Source organism: Cherax quadricarinatus, chromosome 51 (genome assembly GCF_038502225.1).
Source record: "Cherax quadricarinatus isolate ZL_2023a chromosome 51, ASM3850222v1, whole genome shotgun sequence".
Classification (NCBI taxonomy): domain Eukaryota; kingdom Metazoa; phylum Arthropoda; class Malacostraca; order Decapoda; family Parastacidae; genus Cherax; species Cherax quadricarinatus.
In genome coordinates, this window is record NC_091342.1 from 9,541,123 (window position 1) to 9,561,974 (window position 20,852).

The window sequence follows — 20,852 nt, forward strand, 5'->3', positions numbered from 1 at the left end:
CAGGTAGACTACCTGGTAACCAGACAGGTAGACTACCTGGTAACCAGACAGGTAGACTACCTGGTAACCAGACAGGTAGACTACCTGGTAACCAGACAGGTAGACTACCTGGTAACCAGACAGGTAGACTACCTGGTAACCAGACAGGTAGACTACCTGGTAACCAGACAGGTAGACTACCTGGTAACCAGACAGGTAGACTACCTGGTAACCAGACAGGTAGACTACCTGGTAACCAGACAGGTAGACTACCTGGTAACCAGACAGGTAGACTACCTGGTAACCAGACAGGTAGACTACCTGGTAACCAGACAGGTAGACTACCTGGTAACCAGACAGGTAGACTACCTGGTAACCAGACAGGTAGACTACCTGGTAACCAGACAGGTAGACTACCTGGCAACCAGACAGGTAGACTACCTGGTAACCAGACAGGTAGACTACCTGGTAACCAGACAGGTAGACTACCTGGTAACCAGACAGGTAGACTACCTGGCAACCAGACAGGTAGACTACCTGGTAACCAGACAGGTAGATTACCTGGCAACCAGACAGGTAGACTACCTGGTAACCAGACAGGTAGACTACCTGGTAACCAGACAGGTAGACTACCTGGCAACCAGACAGGTAGACTACCTGGTAACCAGACAGGTAGACTACCTGGCAACCAGACAGGTAGACTACCTGGTAACCAGACAGGTAGACTACCTGGTAACCAGACAGGTAGACTACCTGGTAGCCAGACAGGTAGACTACCTGGTAACCAGACAGGTAGACTACCTGGTAACCAGACAGGTAGACTACCTGGTAACCAGACAGGTAGACTACCTGGTAACCAGACAGGTAGACTACCTGGTAACCAGACAGGTAGACTACCTGGTAACCAGACAGGTAGACTACCTGGTAACCAGACAGGTAGACTACCTGGTAACCAGACAGGTAGACTACCTGGTAACCAGACAGGTAGACTACCTGGTAACCAGACAGGTAGACTACCTGGTAACCAGACAGGTAGACTACCTGGTAACCAGACAGGTAGACTACCTGGTAACCAGACAGGTAGACTACCTGGTAACCAGACAGGTAGACTACCTGGTAACCAGACAGGTAGACTACCTGGTAACCAGACAGGTAGACTACCTGGTAACCAGACAGGTAGACTACCTGGTAACCAGACAGGTAGACTACCTGGTAACCAGACAGGTAGACTACCTGGTAACCAGACAGGTAGACTACCTGGTAACCAGACAGGTAGACTACCTGGTAACCAGACAGGTAGACTACCTGGTAACCAGACAGGTAGACTACCTGGTAACCAGACAGGTAGACTACCTGGTAACCAGACAGGTAGACTACCTGGTAACCAGACAGGTAGACTACCTGGTAACCAGACAGGTAGACTACCTGGTAACCAGACAGGTAGACTACCTGGTAACCAGACAGGTAGACTACCTGGTAACCAGACAGGTAGACTACCTGGTAACCAGACAGGTAGACTACCTGGTAACCAGACAGGTAGACTACCTGGTAACCAGACAGGTAGACTACCTGGTGAATAAATATTAGAAACCTTTTTTTCTAGCATAATTTTTTTATGATGTAATATGTCTTGTTTTATTATTTTCAGTAGAAATATATATTTTTGTCTCCATTCATCTGTTTATATTTTTTATTTTTCTGAGGTGGTAATCCTTAAGCTGAGAAACATTGGCAGTGCAGGACATCAGGAAGTGTGAGAAACATTGGTGGTCCAGGACATCAGGAAGTGTGAGAAACATTGGTAGTGCAGGACATCAGGAAGTGTGAGAAACATTGGTGGTCCAGGACATCAGGAAGTGTGAGAAACATTGGTAGTGCAGGACATCAGGAAGTGTGAGAAACATTGGTGGTCCAGGACATCAGGAAGTGTGAGAAACATTGGTAGTGCAGGACATCAGGAAGTGTGAGAAACATTGGTGGTCCAGGACATCAGGAAGTGTGAGAAACATTGGTGGTCCAGGACATCAGGAAGTGTGAGAAACATTGGTGGTCCAGGACATCAGGAAGTGTGAGAAACATTGGTGGTCCACGACATCAGGAAGTGTGAGAAACATTGGTGGTCCACGACATCAGGAAGTGTGAGAAACATTGGTAGTCCAGGACATCAGGAAGTATGAGAAACATTGGGGGTCCAGGACATCAGGAAGTGTGAGAAACATTGGTGGTCCACGACATCAGGAAGTGTGAGAAACATTGGTGGTCCACGACATCAGGAAGTGTGAGAAACATTGGTGGTCCACGACATCAGGAAGTGTGAGAAACATTGGTGGTCCAGGACATCAGGAAGTGTGAGAAACATTGGTGGTCCACGACATCAGGAAGTGTGAGAAACATTGGGGGTCCAGGACATCAGGAAGTGTGAGAAACATTGGTGGTCCACGACATCAGGAAGTGTGAGAAACATCGGTAGTCCAGGACATCAGGAAGTATGAGAAACATTGGTGGTCCACGACATCAGGAAGTGTGAGAAACATCGGTGGTCCACGACATCAGGAAGTGTGAGTAACATTGGTGGTCCAGGACATCAGGAAGTGTGAGTAACATTGGTGGTCCACGACATCAGGAAGTGTGAGAAACATTGGTGGTCCACGACATCAGGAAGTATGAGAAACATTGGTGGTCCACGACATCAGGAAGTGTGAGAAACATTGGTGGTCCACGACATCAGGAAGTGTGAGAAACATTAATGGTCCACGACATCAGGAAGTATGAGAAACATTGGTGGTCCACGACATCAGGAAGTGTGAGAAACATTGGTGGTCCACGACATCAGGAAGTGTGAGAAACATTGGTGGTCCACGACATCAGGAAGTGTGAGAAACATTGGTGGTCCACGACATCAGGAAGTTTGAGAAACATCGGTAGTCCAGGACATCAGGAAGTTTGAGAAACATCGGTAGTCCAGGACATCAGGAAGTATGAGAAACATTGGTGGTCCACGACATCAGGAAGTATGAGAAACATTGGTGGTCCACGACATCAGGAAGTGTGAGAAACATTGGTGGTCCACGACATCAGGAAGTGTGAGAAACATTGGTGGTCCACGACATCAGGAAGTGTGAGAAACATTGGTGGTCCACGACATCAGGAAGTGTGAGAAACATTGGTGGTCCACGACATCAGGAAGTATGAGAAACATTGGTGGTCCACGACATCAGGAAGTGTGAGAAACATTGGTGGTCCACGACATCAGGAAGTGTGAGAAACATTGGTGGTCCACGACATCAGGAAGTGTGAGAAACATTGGTGGTCCACGACATCAGGAAGTTTGAGAAACATCGGTAGTCCAGGACATCAGGAAGTTTGAGAAACATCGGTAGTCCAGGACATCAGGAAGTGTGAGAAACATTAATGGTCCACGACATCAGGAAGTGTGAGAAACATTGGTGCTCCACGGCATCAGGAAGTGTGAGAAACATCGGTGGTCCACGACATCAGGAAGTGTGAGTAACATTGGTGGTCCAGGGCATCAGGAAGTGTGAGAAACATTGATGGTCCACGACATCAGGAAGTGTGAGAAACATTAATGGTCCACGACATCAGGAAGTGTGAGAAACATTAATGGTCCACGACATCAGGAAGTGTGAGAAACATTGATGGTCCACGACATCAGGAAGTGTGAGAAACATTAATGGTCCACGACATCAGGAAGTATGAGAAACATTGGTGGTCCAGGACATCAGGAAGTGTGAGTAACATTGGTGGTCCACGACATCAGGAAGTGTGAGTAACATTGGTGGTCCAGGACATCAGGAAGTGTGAGAAACATTGGTAGTCCACGACATCAGGAAGTGTGAGAAACATTGGTAGTCCAGGACATCAGGAAGTGTGAGTAACATTGGTGGTCCAGGACATCACGAAGTGTGAGAAACATTGGTGCTCCACGACATCAGGAAGTATGAGAAACATTGGTGGTCCTCGACATCAGGAAGTGTGAGAAACATTGGTAGTCCAGGACATCAGGAAGTGTGAGTAACATTGGTAGTCCAGGACATGAGGAAGTGTGAGAAGCATTAGTGGTCCACGACATCAGGAAGTGTGAGAAACATTGATGGTCCACGACATCAGAAAGTGTGAGAAACATTGGTGGTCCACGACATCAGGAAGTGTGAGAAACATTGGTGGTCCATGACATCAGAAAGTGTGCGAAACATTGGTGGTCCATGACATTAAGAAGTGTGAGAAACATAGATGGTCTAGGATATCAGGAAGTGTGAGAAACATTGATGGTCCACGACATCAGGAAGTATGAGAAACATTGATGGATCACGACATCAGGAAGTATGAGAAACATTGATGGTCCACGACATCAGGAAGTATGAGAAACATTAATGGTCCACGACATCAGGAAGTGTGAGAAACATTGGTCTGGACACGTGAAGGCTTGGTGGAGGGTGCCTCACAGGTGAGAAGCGCCTGTGGCGGAAGCCTTCAGTGGCCTCGGGAGAGAATGGAGAACAGCTGGAGGGAGAAGACGTGAGGATGCGAACGGAAGTGCGGAAGGAAGAGAGGAAGGGGAAGGAAGGAGAGGGAGGGAGGAAGAGGAAGGACAAACTAAACGGAAGCCTCCTCTTCTTCCTCCTCCTTAATCTCTGCACGTGTTCGGACTGCACGCGCCTTGCTCTTGCCAGCACGTGGGTTCAAAGATAAACCTGGTTTGTTCTCGATTATATGTCTTGGTTTGTGGAGTTTTTTTTTTTTAGTGGTATGGTGTGGGAATAGGTATACAGAGGCCTGGGTTTATTTTTCTATAGGCTTTGGTTATAGACTGAGGGGAAGGGGATGTTTGGAGGTGTGGTGGAGGATCTTGAAGGAGGGAGGAGCGAGGCACGTGCGTCTCAGATGTCAAGGGATGCTGCATCTGTCTACCCCCCTCCTCCCGTCCCTCATCTACCCTCTTTTACCCTATTGCCACAGCCTCTGCCACGCCCACCCCTTGTACTACCATGTCTGCCACTCCTCCACTTTATCATCCCTCCCTCACTCCTTTACTTCCCACTCCATCACTTCCTCCACCACCACTCCTCCATCACTTCATTACCACTCCTCCATCACCCTTATACTCCGTATTCACCATCCCTACACCTCTCCACCAACATTCAGTCTTCTCTCCGGCCCCTCTTCCACAACCACTCCCACTCCATCACCCCTTAACCATCTCCCCACTACCCCTCCACCATCCCTCCACTACCCCTCCACCACCTGGAGGAGGAGGGGAAGCAGTAATCTCGTAGGACCTGCCTTACGGAGCCTGAAATAACGCAGGAGAAACATTAACACAAGCCTCCTCTCACTCCCTCTCCCTCTCTCTCTCCCTCCCTCCCTAAAACATATCACCATTACATCCCTATCACCAGTACATCACCGGTACCTCATCACCGGTACATCATCACGGTACATCATCGCCGGTACATCATCACCGGTACATCATCACGGTACATCATCGCCGGTACATCATCACCGGTACATCATCACCGGTACATCATCACCGGTGCATCACCACATCATCACCGGCACATCACCACATCACTCCCAGGTAAAAGGAGGAAAACTGGCCAGACATAGCCCAGACATCCATGGAGCAAGCAGACAGTCAGCAGGCAGACAGTCAGTCAGCAGGTAGACAGTCAATCAGGAGACAGTCAGCAGGCAGACAGTCAATCAGCAGGCAGACAGTCAGTCAGTCAGCAGGCAGTCAGTCAGTCAGCAGGCAGACAGTCAGCAGGCAGACAGTCAATCAGCAGGCAGACAGTCAATCAGCAGGCAGACAGTCAGTCAGCAGGCAGACAGTCAGCAGGCAGACAGTCAGTCAGTCAGCAGGCAGACAGTCAGCAGGCAGACAGCAGGCAGACAGTCAGCAGGCAGACAGTTAGCAGGCAGACAGTCAGCAGGCAGACAGTCAGCAGGCAGACAGTCAGCAGGCAGACAGCAGGCAGACAGTCAGCAGGCAGACAGTCAGCAGGCAGACAGTCAGCAGGCAGACAGCAGGCAGACAGTCAGCAGGCAGACAGTCAGCAGGCAGACAGTCAATCAGCAGGCAGACAGTCAATCAGCAGGCAGACAGTCAGTCAGCAGGCAGACAGTCAGCAGGCAGACAGTCAGTCAGTCAGCAGGCAGACAGTCAGCAGGCAGACAGCAGGCAGACAGTCAGCAGGCAGACAGTTAGCAGGCAGACAGTCAGCAGGCAGACAGTCAGCAGGCAGACAGTCAGCAGGCAGACAGCAGGCAGACAGTCAGCAGGCAGACAGTCAGCAGGCAGACAGTCAGCAGGCAGACAGCAGGCAGACAGTCAGCAGGCAGACAGTCAGCAGGCAGACAGTCAGCAGGCAGACAGCAGGCAGACAGTCAGCAGGCAGACAGTCAGCAGGCAGACAGTCAGCAGGCAGACAGCAGGCAGACAGTCAGCAGGCAGACAGTCAGCAGGCAGACAGCAGGCAGACAGTCAGCAGGCAGACAGTCAGCAGGCAGACAGTCAGCAGGCAGACAGCAGGCAGACAGTCAGCAGGCAGACAGTCAGCAGGCAGACAGTCAGCAGGCAGACAGCAGGCAGACAGTCAGCAGGCAGACAGTCAGCAGGCAGACAGTCAGCAGGCAGACAGTCAGCAGGCAGACAGCAGGCAGACAGTCAGCAGGCAGACAGCAGGCAGACAGTCAGCAGGCAGACAGTCAGCAGGCAGACAGCAGGCAGACAGTCAGCAGGCAGACAGCAGGCAGACAGTCAGCAGGCAGACAGTCAGCAGACAGACAGTCAGCAGGCAGACAGCAGGCAGACAGTCAGCAGGCAGACAGCAGGCAGACAGTCAGCAGGCAGACAGTCAGCAGGCAGACAGCAGGCAGACAGCAGGCAGACAGTCAGCAGGCAGACAGCAGGCAGACAGCAGGCAGACAGTCAGCAGGCAGACAGTCAGCAGGCAGACAGCAGGCAGACAGCAGGCAGACAGTCAGCAGGCAGACAGCAGGCAGACAGCAGGCAGACAGTCAGTCAGTCAGCAGGCAGACAGTCAGCAGGCAGACAGCAGGCAGACAGTCAGCAGGCAGACAGTTAGCAGGCAGACAGTCAGCAGGCAGACATTTAAGTATCCAAGCTAATAATCAACAAACTCAGCTATGCAACTTTAACTAGCTGGATCATCACACATCATCATCATCATCATCATCATCATCATCATCATCATCATCATCATCACCATCATCATCATCATCATCATCATCATCATCATCATCATCATCATCATCATCATAATCATCATCATCATCATCATCTGCTCATCTCTCCTCTTTCTACCTCTCCTCACCACTGCCAGTCTCCCCAGTGCCTCCTCTCTCTCACCCCTTGTTTATGTACGTCTTCACCTGACCTCCCTCACTCTTCCTCCTCACCTTCATCCCTCCTTCTCTCTCTCTCTCTCTCTCTCTCTCTCTCTCTCTCTCTCTCTCTCTCTCTCTCTCTCTCTCTCATGTTACATGACCATCTACAAAACTTTCAAATATGTGTGTTGGGAAATGAAAAACAAAAATAAAATATTACCCATCATCAGTAAGGCGAAAATTAGAATAAGCAACAGCTGGGTGGTGTCCTTTTTTAAAAAAAAAATATGGACAAATTATAACAGGTGCAAAGAAGAGGCAGACTAATAATCTACGATAATTGAAGAGTTACGATGGTAGGTCGTGAACCATGAATTATAATTATTATAATTATGGGGGAGCGCTAAACCCGTAGGATTATACAGCGCATGTAGGGGGGGGGAATGGGAGGTATTCAGGCTCACTTCAGGGAACTGGAGCACAGATCCAATTCCCTAGGTCAAGAGCCCCTCACCAGCGTCAAGGAACCTCCCCTGAGGGACTGTGAAGCCTGAAGAAGCTGCATGAAAGGTTAGGAAAGGCAGAGAACAATAGATAACAAAGGCTTCTTAATAGATAACAAAGGCTTCTTAATAGATAACAAAGGCTTCTTAATAGATAACAAAGGCTTCTTAATAGATAACAAAGGCTTCTTAATAGATAACAAAGGCTTCTTAATAGATAACAAAGGCTTCTTAACCTTCAACGAGGATAACAAAATGGCATAGTTGTAGTACACAGACAAAGAGGGTAAAATATAACTGAAAAACACATAAAAAATGGGAAGTGACCACTCTGAATATATTCTCACTGAAGACGGAACAACGCCAGCACAGAGTTCTTCTCCATTTTTACTAGTAAGTATTTACAACACTTCCACCACAAGCACTACTGCTGACATCAACAACAAGAACAAGCACTACTGCTGACATCAACAACAAGAACAAGCACTACTGCTGACATCAACAACAAGAACAAGCACTACTGCTGACATCAACAACAAGAACAAGCACTACTGCTGACATCAACAACAAGAACAAGCACTACTGCTGACATCAACAACAAGAACAAGCACTACTGCTGACATCAACAACAAGAACAAGCACTACTGCTGACATCAACAACAAGAACAAGCACTACTGCTGACATCAACAACAAGAGAAGCAACAACAATCACCACCACCCTTCTAGCCCATATCATCCCCACCACCACCACCACCACCACCACCACCACCACCACCACCACTACTACTACTACTACCAGCACCACCACCAGCACCGGCACTACCAGCGACACCACCACTACCAGCACCACCAGAACCACCACCAGCACCACCAGAACCACCACCAGCACCAGCACCACCACCAGCACTACCAGCATCACCACCACCACCAGCAGCACCACTACCACCACCACCACTACCAGCACCAGCACCACCACCAGCACCACCACTACCACCACCAGCACCACCACCACTACCAGCACCACCACCAGCACCACCACTACGAGCACCACCACGACCACCACCACCACCACCGCCACCACCACTACCAGCACCACCAACAGCACCACCACTACTAGCACCACCACTACCACCACCAGCACCACCACCACTACCAGCACCACCACCAGCACCACCACTACTAGCACCACCACCACCACCACCACCACCGCCACCACCACTACCAGCACCACCAACAGCACCACCACTACTAGCACCACCACCACCACCACCACCACCACCGCCACCACCACTACCAGCACCACCAACAGCACCACCACTACTAGCACCACCACTACCACCACCAGCACCACCACCACTACCAGCACCACCACCAGCACCACCACTACTAGCACCACCACCACCACCACCACCACCGCCACCACCACTACCAGCACCACCACCAGCACCACCACTACTAGCACCACCACCACCACCACCACCACCACCGCCACCACCACTACCAGCACCACCACCACCACCACCACTACTAGCACCACCACTACCACCACCAGCACCACCACCACTACCAGCACCACCACCAGCACCACCACTACTAGCACCACCACCACCACCACCACCACCGCCACCACCACTACCAGCACCACCACCAGCACCACCACTACTAGCACCACCACCACCACCACCACCACCACCGCCACCACCACTACCAGCACCACCAACAGCACCACCACTACTAGCACCACCACTACCACCACCAGCACCACCACCACTACCAGCACCACCACCAGCACCACCACTACTAGCACCACCACCACCACCACCACCACCGCCACCACCACTACCAGCACCACCAACAGCACCACCACTACTAGCACCACCACTACCACCACCAGCACCACCACCACTACCAGCACCACCACCAGCACCACCACTACTAGCACCACCACCACCACCACCACCACCACCGCCACCACCGCCACCACCACTACCAGCACCACCACCAGCACCACCACCACCACCACCACCACCACCACCACCACCACCGAGTCATCCAGTGACACATCTATTCATAACTAATTCACACATTCAACACGAAAGATTATATAAAAACTAAGACTTAATAAGTGCGACTTATGAGCCTTGTCTGAGAGAACCATCACTTTACCAGTGTGCCAGCCTTTCTAACATAGTTTGTACCATAACTGTGTTTGTACCAGATTCGTGTTTGTACCATAACTGTGTTTGTACCAGAACTATGGCTTTACTAAAGCTTACATATTATCTCCTCTTCTCACCCTTGCAAATTGATTCCTGGCATTGTTACCCATTTTTCTGTGTTCTGCTGTCCTCTGCTTTCCTTGCTTCTTCCATGCTCTATCACTCCTTCGCCGAATAGGTCACAAGAAAAGCAAATTTCGTCTCTGTGGAGAAAATGTGAGGCTTGGGCTCATTTTAATCACGATCTTCCGCTGCCTTTTCCGACCATCCTCCAAAAATGTAAATACCATCGTAAGATATGGTGTACAGTATATATATTTGTGGAACACTCAGCGAGAAACAATCAAATTTTGTCTATAAATGTTCTCAGCAGTCGTCTACTGAAACAATGAAGAGCAAAGGTGTCAAGGAAGGTATAGGGCGGTGGTTGTTCTTATCTCAGAATGACTGAGTATGAAAACAACGGCACACCATAGAGTTCTATTCTGAGATTAGCAACAACAACAACGGGACACCATAGAGTTCTATTCTGAGATTAGCAACAACAACAACGGGAAACCATAGAGTTCTATTCTGAGATTAGCAACAACAACAACGGGAAACCATAGAGTTCTATTCTGGGATTAGCAACAACAACAACGGGACACCATAGAGTTCTATTCTGAGATTAGCAACAACAACAACGGGAAACCATAGAGTTCTATTCTGGGATTAGCAACAACAACAACGGGACACCATAGAGTTCTATTCTGAGATTAGCAACAACAACAACGGGACACCATAGAGTTCTATTCTGAGATTAGCAACAACAACAACGGGACACCATAGAGTTCTATTCTGAGATTAGCAACAACAACAACGGCACACCATAGAGTTCTATTCTGAGATTAGCAACAACAACAACGGCACACCATAGAGTTCTATTCTTAGATTAGCAACAACAACAACGGGACACCATAGAGTTCTATTCTGAGATTAGCAACAACAACAACGGGACACCATAAAGTTCTATTCTGAGATTAGCAACAACAACAACGAGACACCACAGTGTTCTATTCTGAGATTAGCAACAACAACAACGAGACACCACAGTGTTCTATTCTGAGATTAGCAACAACAACAACGAGACACCACAGTGTTCTATTATGAGATTTGCAACAACAACAAGGGGACACCACAGTGTTCTATTCTGAGATTAGCAACAAAAACAAGGGGACATCACAGTGTTCCCTTCCGAGAACAGCAACAAACAAAACATCCACGAGAAGAGACGGATGATTCTGAGAGAAACATGGGAGTGGCGGATGGAGGGCTTTGCAAGAGAAAAAGATTCTGCCCACCAGTAAACACATGTGTCTAGAGTATTTGCTGTGAGTCCAGAAGTTATGGACAAAACTCGTATAGTCAAACGTGATTTTCAGCTCCACTCGTAGTTTCTCTCACCAGGAAGCAAGTCTAATTCAGTGCCTCAACGGATTTGCAGAAACAAGAAACTGGTGAAGAGTTTTATCAAACTGTTATTGCTGCGTCGAAGCAGCAGCACACGAATTCGACAGACAAATCACAAGCTGCATCCAACTGGTTTTGGGACCGGGTTTTTTTAATGGCCAGCAACGCTGAAGCCCCCAGACTTGACACAAATAAGCAGTGGCGAACGGGAGTGAGAGACTGGAGAACCTGCTTGGAAAGAACCGGAAGTTCCTCCATCACTGAGAACCAGAACCCAGCTGGGTTCTTCACCTGGAACTCATATATAATATTTCCTCGTCTACCAAGTCAAAATATCTCAGAGTAAAGAGCAAAGAGGCACAGTACCGTGACTGGAGCAATAAACAAATAACCCCTACATAGGAAAGAGGAGCTTACCACGACGTTTCGGTCGTAAGCTTTCTCTCTCTCTCTCTCTCTCTCTCTCTCTCTCTCTCTCTCTCTCTCTCTCTCTCTCTCTCTCTCTCTCTCTCTCTCTCTCTCTCTCTCTCTCTCTCTCTCTCTCTGTCTCTCTCTATGTCCGGGTTATTTGTGTATATCATAGTATATACCCACCAGATATAATTCCCAGGTCACTGAGACATGAGTCGCGAGTCCTTGCTTCAGGTCTCGTCGCGAGTCCTTGCTTCAGGTCTCGTCGTGAGTCCTTGCTTCAGGTCTCGTCTCCTCTCAACAAAATCAGTTCTCAAATGATTTTTTTTCCAGAGACTTTAAATGGTACGAAATTCACTCTATAGCGAGACTAGAGAGGTACCTGAGTGCCAGTCACCTTACACCTGCTGTTACTGTTTACCTGGCAGTAAGTAGGTACCTGTGTGTCAGTCACCTTACACCTGCTGCCACTGTTTACCTGGCAGTCAGTAGATATCTGAGTGTCAGTCACCTTACACCTGCTGCCACTGTTTACCTGGCAGTAAGTAGGTACCTGAGTGTCAGTCACCTTACACCTGCTGCCACTGTTTACCTGGCAGTAAGTAGGTACCTGAGTGCCAGTCACCTTACACCTGCTGCCACTGTTTACCTGGCAGTAAGTAGGTACCTGAGTGCCAGTCACCTTACACCTGCTGCCACTGTTTACCTGGCAGTAAGTAGGTACCTGAGTGCCAGTCACCTTACACCTGCTGCTACTGTTTACCTGGCAGTAAGTAGGTACCTGAGTGCCAGTCACCTTACACCTGCTGCCACTTGTTTACTTGGCAGTAAGTAGGTACCTGAGTGCCAGTCACCTTACACCTGCTGCCACTGTTTACCTGGCAGTAAGTAGGTACCTGAGTGCCAGTCACCTTACACCTGCTGCCACTGTTTACCTGGCAGTAAGTAGATACCTGTGTGTCAGTCACCTTACACCTGCTGCCACTGTTTACCTGGCAGTAAGTAGGTACCTGAGTGCCAGTCACCTTACACCTGCTGCCACTGTTTACCTGGCAGTAAGTAGGTACCTGAGTGCCAGTCACCTTACACCTGCTGCCACTGTTTACCTGGCAGTAAGTATGTACCTGAGTGCCAGTCACCTTACACCTGCTGCCACTGTTTACCTGGCAGTAAGTAGGTACCTGAGTGCCAGTCACCTTACACCTGCTGCCACTGTTTACCTGGCAGTAAGTAGGTACCTGTGTGTCAGTCACCTTACACCTGCTGCCACTGTTTACCTGGCAGTAAGTAGATATCTGAGTGTCAGTCACCTTACACCTGCTGCCACTGTTTACCTGGCTGTAAGTAGGTACCTGTGTGTCAGTCACCTTACACCTGCTGCCGCTGTTTACCTGGCAGTAAGTAGGTACCTGAGTGCCAGTCACCTTACACCTGCTGCCACTGTTTACCTGGCAGTAAGTAGATACCTGTGTGTCAGTCACCTTACACCTGCTGCCACTGTTTACCTGGCAGTAAGTAAGTACCTGTGTGTCAGTCACCTTACACCTGCTGCCACTGTTTACCTGGCAGTAAGTAGGTACCTGTGTGTCAGTCACCATACACCTGCTGCCACTGTTTACCTGGCAGTAAGTAGGTACCTGAGTGCCAGTCACCTTACACCTGCTGCCACTGTTTACCTGGCAGTAAGTAGATACCTGTGTGTCAGTCACCTTACACCTGCTGCCACTGTTTACCTGGCAGTAAGTAGGTACCTGAGTGCCAGTCACCTTACACCTGCTGCCACTGTTTACCTGGCAGTAAGTAGGTACCTGAGTGCCAGTCACCTTACACCTGCTGCCACTGTTTACCTGGCAGTAAGTAGGTACCTGAGTGCCAGTCACCTTACACCTGCTGCCACTGTTTACCTGGCAGTAAGTAGGTACCTGAGTGCCAGTCACCTTACACCTGCTGCCACTGTTTACCTGGCAGTAAGTAGGTACCTGTGTGTCAGTCACCTTACACCTGCTGCCACTGTTTACCTGGCAGTAAGTAGATACCTGTGTGTCAGTCACCTTACACCTGCTGCCACTGTTTACCTGGCAGTAAGTAGGTACCTGTGTGTCAGTCACCTTACACCTGCTGCCACTGTTTACCTGGCAGTAAGTAGATACCTGTGTGTCAGTCACCTTACACCTGCTGCCACTGTGTACCTGGCAGTAAGTAGGTACCTGTGTGTCAGTCACCTTACACCTGCTGCCACTGTTTACCTGGCAGTAAGTAGGTACCTGTGTGTCAGTCACCATACACCTGCTGCCACTGTTTACCTGGCAGTAAGTAGGTACCTGAGTGTCAGTCACCTTACACCTGCTGCCGCTGTTTACCTGGCAGTAAGTAGGTACCTGTGTGTCAGTCACCTTACACCTGCTGCCACTGTTTACCTGGCAGTAAGTAGGTACCTGAGTGTCAGTCACCTTACACCTGCTGCCGCTGTTTACCTGGCAGTAAGTAGGTATCTGTGTGTCAGTCACCTTACACCTGCTGCCACTGTTTACCTGGCAGTAAGTAGGTACCTGTGTGTCAGTCACCTTACACCTGCTGCGACTGTTTACCTGGCAGTAAGTAGGTACCTGAGTGTCAGTCACCTTACACCTGCTGCTTCTGTTTACCTGGCAGTAAGTAGGTACCTGAGTGTCATTCTTCTTACAGCTGCTGACAGTGTTCACCTAGCAGTAAGTAGGCACCTGTGTGTCAGTCACCTTACAACTGCTGGCAATGTTCACCTAGCAGTAAATAGGTTCCTGTGTGTCAGTCCCTTTACACCTGCTGACACTGTTTACCTAGTAGTAAGTAGGTACCTGTGTATCAGTCTCCTTACACCTGCTGATACTGTTCATCTGGCAGGAAGTAGGTACCTGTGTGTCAATCTCCTTACACCTACTGCCACTGTTTACCTAGCAGTAAGTAGGTACCTGTGTATTAGTCACCTTACACCTGCTAACAATGCTCACCTAGCAGTAAGTAGGCACCTGTGTGTTAGTCTCCATACACTTGTTGCCCCTCTTCACCTAGTAGTAAGTAGGTACCTGTGTGTCAGTCTCCATACACCTGCAGGTCTGGTCTCCCCAGGGCTGTTCTGATTGTTGGATTGTTCTGATTGTTGGATTATTCATAATCCGAGTGTAGACACGTATACTTGTCCGAGTAGACTTTTAGACACAATTATGATAAATTAGGCACATGTACAACACTTGGTTGTCTATTATGGGAACGTTTCGCCACACAGTAGCTTCATCAGTCCTATACAAAGAAGAATGGTGAAGATCAGAAGGAGTTTGGGGTAATCAGTCCCTGGTCCTCTGTGCCATTTGTCTACAGTTATGTTACCGTGGATGCGCTAAACAAGCAAGGGCCATCTAACGCTTGTAAATAAGCAGCGATATTCGGGTATGATCCACGAGCACAGATGCTTCAGTTGCACGCAGCAAGATCCTTGGAATAGCATGCAAGCCTCTGCAACTGTCTGCAAGTACAGTTGCAGGATCGTTCAATTGCAGGAAGTTCAACTTGACGGGATAAAAAGTTTAAAGTTCATCTCTGTGTGAACTGGACAAATGTGTGAACTGGACAAATGTGTGAACTGGACAAATGTGTGAACTGGACAAAATGTGTGCACTGGACAAAATGTGTGCACTGGACAAAATGTGTGCACTGGACAAAATGTGTGCACTGGACAAAATGTGTGCACTGGACAAAATGTGTGCACTGGACAAAATGTGTGCACTGGACAAAATGTGTGCACTGGACAAAATGTGTGCACTGGACAAAATGTGTGCACTGGAAAAAATGTGTGCACTGGACAAAATGTGTGCACTGGACAAAATGTGTGCACTGGAGAAATCTCTGCATTTATTAAAAACGGCCACACAATGGCGTACCTTTTTCATCGAAAGCCATTGTGCTGGTGTAACTATTTGGGGGCAGGGGTTATGAAGGGCCTGAGGAGGGAGGGAGGGTTAGGGAAGGGTAGGGAAGGGTAGGGAAGGGTAGGGAAGGGATGGAAGGAACGATAGAGGGACAGAATAGCCTGTCTATCAAATATCCTGACCCCCCTCCCCAGTAAGGACGACACTGTACGTACGGACAATTAACCTGTCCAGATTCAGACATAATCTGATGCAACATTTCTTCTTTTATCTCCCATTTTTTTTTTCTCTCTCTTTAATTCATCAAACCGATCATCTGTTTTTTAAATATCTCAAAAATCATCATCAGTGAGTTAAATTAAAATCTCAAGTAACCTCAGAATCTTTATTTATATATATAAAAAGTATAAAATATAAATATATTTTGAATATACTTAGCACAGTATAAGAATATCTGTTGAAACTAAGACAAATCTGCATATACAACAGGAAGACAGTTTGTATTGAAGAAGGCACCGTATTGTGGTTGGCACAGTGGCACTTGTCCCTCTCTGATGCCACACACGAGAATACTACACTAGTCATTGGTGTTGTGATGGCTCCTCACAGGAAGAGTCTCACAGGAGTCCCAGAATCATCCCTTCAGATGTCCTCTAAGACATTTTAAGGTCTTGGGAAGGACATTCAGTGGGGTTTTCCAGGGAGTCCTTTGAGGAATGCATTGGGACTCTGACGAACGGTGTTATAGTAACTTTCCAGGCTCTTGCTTTAGTCTTTTCGGACTCCTGCACGAGCGCCCAGTGCATAATACAAGACGGTGTATAACTCGTGTATAGGATCAACGGGACAGCACGGGTTGTATACATAAATATATCAACACATTTACACATACGCGTACATTAAGGCATCGTAAGGACAGAACCAGTAAGTATTTTTGACACACGCACCAGTCTAGGGTCACATAATATACGTCTCATCATGTCTAAAATAAAGCACATAATGTCTTAAACGGAAAGTTTCACCATGTCTCAAGGAAAGGACTCAGGTCTCGACGAGTTTTCGATACAGATACGGATTAAGAAGTTCCTCGCTGCTGAGGAGAGGAGAGAACTGACTCACGTAACTGATTACCTCAACTTAATCTCATTTTATATGTACGTTTATCGTTTCTCCAGTCGTTGCTTTCTCTCAATCGATCGTTTGCACTTTTCTCTCTCTCTCTCTGGAATAGATTCATTCCTTCTCTCACTCTCCAGTCATTTTCAAACCCTCCTTCTCACACTCTCCATTCTCACAAGACTCTCACGGTGGTGTGCCTGGCCTTTATTCTCAGGCAGCCAGTCTCTCTCTCTCTCTCTCTCCCCACAGCGGGATTACAATGGACGAGACTGGTGGAATGTAGGTACGTTGAGCAGACCCCAGGCTGCTGCAGAGGGGTCTTGGGTAAAGCTGGGGACAACTCAGAGAGGAACACACCTGGCCTGCTCACAAACACTCGCGAGTGTGTATGTGTAAATGTGTGTGTGAGTCCACACACACATTCACACATGTGTACGAGACACATACACATACACATACACACACACATACACACACTGAGCTAGAACTTGACTCACTCTTGTTATGTTATGAAGGTACTCGTACAGGGTCACGAGTACTCGTAGTATTGTCTGAAGACTGAATGGTGGGTTATAGCTAATGTGGCACATATTTCAGACAGTTTGTGAATGCCAATCTTTTGTGAGATCATTATGGTTCATGCAAGATAGGTCATGTTCCTCTCTGAGGCTAGCAACCAACAGTGGGTGTAACTTGACTAGACACAGCACCATTACAGGCACTAAGTGACACTTTGGCTCCTTTACGTCTGGACACGAGAACAGCTGACTGCTCGCCTCCCTCACAGAGAGCCTTGGGGAGAGGTGATATATGACAGTCGTGTTTAACTCTCATCTTATGAAGATTACAGGCAGATTCACAACTGTGGTAACACTATCCGGTTTGTTTTCACAGCCGAGTCAAGGCACTTTTCACTTTCGGCTTGATAATTGCCCAGGAGAGACCAAAATGTCGTTTAGCTTCACCTTCAATTAGTAGGTTAGTGGCGAAGTGGTCCAGCCACGGCACTGTAACTTATTCTATGTGAAGGCACTGGCCTTAGCATGTGAGACGTTACGGTCAGAGGGACACCGGGGAAGTTTGAGCCAAGACTAGGGGTCTCGGGGGACGCATCCCTGGACACCCGTGATCTTCGTGTTTCACCAGTAAGGACATCCTGGAGAAGGTCTTCGGGCAGGTCCTGCAGGCGTACTTCTTGACATCCGTATGGGTTTGGAGGTGAGCCCGCAGGTTGCTGCGGTCAGCGAAACAGCGGTCACACTGCGGGCACTGGAAAGGTTTCTCTCCGGTGTGGGTTCTGATGTGGCCCTGCAGCAGCCAGGGCCGCGAGAAGGCCTTGCCACAAAGGTGACACTTGCAGGGTAGCGTGTGGGTGCGTATATGCATCTTAAGAGCGCCCAGGCTGGTGTATACCTTGTCGCAGTGCTTGCACGAGAACGACCTGCCGGCATCCTTCAGACAGTGGAATTGCCTGTGCTTGGCGAGACCTGCCATAGTGGCGTAGCGTCTACCGCAGTCGGGGCACGCCAGACGAGGGCCCCGGGGCTCCTGCTGCCCCTCAGGGCTACCCTCGCTGCTGCTTGACCCAGTCTCTCCTGGGGGGGACACTGAGCCCCCTCGTGGGCGTGCTGCTGGGCTGGTGACATCCTTGTGGGCGGAGGTGGGCGTGTGAGCGACTTGCAGTGGTGACGGAAGACCGTACACACCCAGAGGAAGGTACGGATGATAGTGCCACGAGCGCACGCCCACGCTGCGCTCCCTCAAAACATTACGCAAAGGATCACGAGGTGTGGGAGGGGCGTAGGGGCTGGTGTGGGCAGTGGGCGTCCCACCCGGCGCCCGTAGGACTGTAGGGCGCCCACAGGCCGCAGCCACCTCACTGATGAGACGCAGGCCAGCACTGCTCATGAAGCTGCTGCTGTTTGTGCTGAAGTTAGCACTGCAAGGACTGCTTGAGCTGTTGTTGACAGTGCTGTTATTATAGCCGTTGATGCTGTTGCTACTGGTGAGGCTGTTGCTGCTACTAGTGTAACTGCTGGTATAGCTGCTGCTGCTGCTGCTGCTGGTGTAGCTGTTGCTGCTGTAGTTATCGGCGCTCCTGCTGTAATTACCACTGTTGTTGTAGCTGACACTGCTGTTGTTGATGTAGTCACCACCACCGCTGCTCTTGCTGGCGATATCGTTGGTGGCAATGTTGGTGATGTTTGTGTTAGTGATGCTGGTGTTGGTGATGTTGGCGGAGATGCTGATCCTGCCTCCGACGAGCCCCAGGAGGGCGCTGATGTCAGCGGGGCGGCGAGGCGTGTAAGTGGGGGCGGGCGAAGCCGGCGAGCGTGTAGGGGCGAGCGGTGTGGGTGAAGGCGGTAACACCAGAGGCGTGGGCGTGGGCGTGGTAGGCGGGGGAACACGACGGCTCTTCATACTTAGGTCTTCTGGCTGCATGTTCTCATCGTCCTCATAAACTGAAAGATTCAAGAGACACTGTTAGATGAGAGAGATAGGTAGAGAGAGATAGATAGATAGATAGATAGACAGAGAGAAAGAGAGAGAGAAAGAGGGAGGTAGGTAACAGCTCTTAGCTTGTCAATAAGATTAGGAACCTTAACCTAACCTTGTAAAAACCTGTGTAAAACAGAGAGAGAGAGAGAGAGAGAGAGAGAGAGAGAGAGAGAGAGAGAGAGAGAGAGAGAGAGAGAGAGAGAGAGAGAGAGAGAGAGAGAGAGAGAGAGAGGGAGATGGAAATAGGAGGAGAAAGTCAAATTGAATGAAGAGAGAATCATGGAGCAGGAGAGAGAGAGACAAAGTAAGAGAATGGCAGAGCGAGATAGATATAGAGATAGAGATAGATAGACAGAGAGGGAGAGAGAGATGCACTAGTAGGTCAATATAAACCTCCTGGGGTAGCACTTACCTGGTGGAGAAATATCCATGGAGTAATTAAATAGGGCCAGGGGCCTCTTCTTTGGGGGTCTGGCTATGTACTCCTTGCGTGGGGACATCATATTTATGACGGACGGATAGTCTTAGCAACGTACGACGTCTTGACGCTAGCGAGTTGTCTTAGCAGCCCTACGGAAGTCTAGACGCAGGAAAAAGTCTTAGCAGCCTACGGAAGTCTTGACGCGGGCGGCCTTATGCCGCTGTCACGGAAGCCGAGATTGATGCACTATTACGCACGTGCCATCGTCCCGGGGTCTTATATAGCCTCGGATGCACATGGCACGCGCCGTAGCTGCACGCGCAGCCAATAGCTGCCCCTACACCATGTGACGTCACATCACTTAGCCAATAGCCTGGCATGCATCCCGTGACGTCATAACACTTAGCCAATAGCCAGGCTTGAAGACCAATGACGTCACGTTGTCAATCCAATGGTCGCGCGTGCTCGACTTGGGCGCCACATTTGAACGTTTGGGCAGGTTTCAAGGGGAGGGGGAAGGGGAATTTAAGGGGTGGGGGGATAGGGGGAAGCTCGTGGCAGCTGCGCGTGCTGGTGAAACACCGTTCCATCTCCCTTCCATCACCCCTCCATCACACTACACTGATTTAAACCCGCAAGCAGAACAACCACGACCTTCCTTTTCCTCCTTTTCTATTCCCCTCCTCTTTCCCTCTTCCCCTCTCCTCCTCCTCCTCCTCCTCCTCTTCCTTCTTCACCTCCTCCCTCTCCTCCACCGTTCGTAACGGCGTGAACGACGTTTAAATCTTCTGTTTGTTTTGATTCCCGTTTAATTCCGACGACGCTGGAAAAAAGTAAACAAACACGGCAGCGGTGCGTCGTACCCGGCCTAAAATAACTGCTTAGGCCTACCCGTCAATAATAGCGGTGTCACAGCGTTCAAAAATAGACGAAGTGAAGTGCGTTAGGTGAAAGGTGCGTTATGAAGACTGGTCCTGGGCC

The 20,852-nt window shown here is 49.3% G+C and overlaps 1 protein-coding gene across 1 annotated transcript; it reads right to left on the bottom strand.

Annotated features, from left to right (window-relative positions):
• Nucleotides 1-16,289: 16,289 nt before the first annotated feature.
• LOC128694584 (zinc finger protein SNAI3-like) lies at nt 16,290-20,104 on the bottom strand. The gene is made up of 2 exons (XM_053784720.2): nt 19,863-20,104; nt 16,290-19,413 (listed from the first exon to the last, which is right to left on the bottom strand). Exons 1-2 carry the CDS (start codon nt 19,951-19,953, stop codon nt 18,011-18,013), a joined length of 1,494 nt encoding a protein of 497 aa, XP_053640695.1. The 5' UTR covers nt 19,954-20,104; the 3' UTR covers nt 16,290-18,010.
• Nucleotides 20,105-20,852: the final 748 nt, after the last annotated feature.

Coding starts and splice junctions, on each gene's coding strand:
- LOC128694584 (XM_053784720.2), bottom strand. CDS start 19,953: ATGATGTCCCCACGCAAGGAGTACATAGCCAGACCCCCAAAGAAGAGG. Junction 19,414..19,862: donor CATGGATATTTCTCCACCAG/GTAAGTGCTACC, acceptor TGAATCTTTCAG/TTTATGAGGACGATGAGAAC.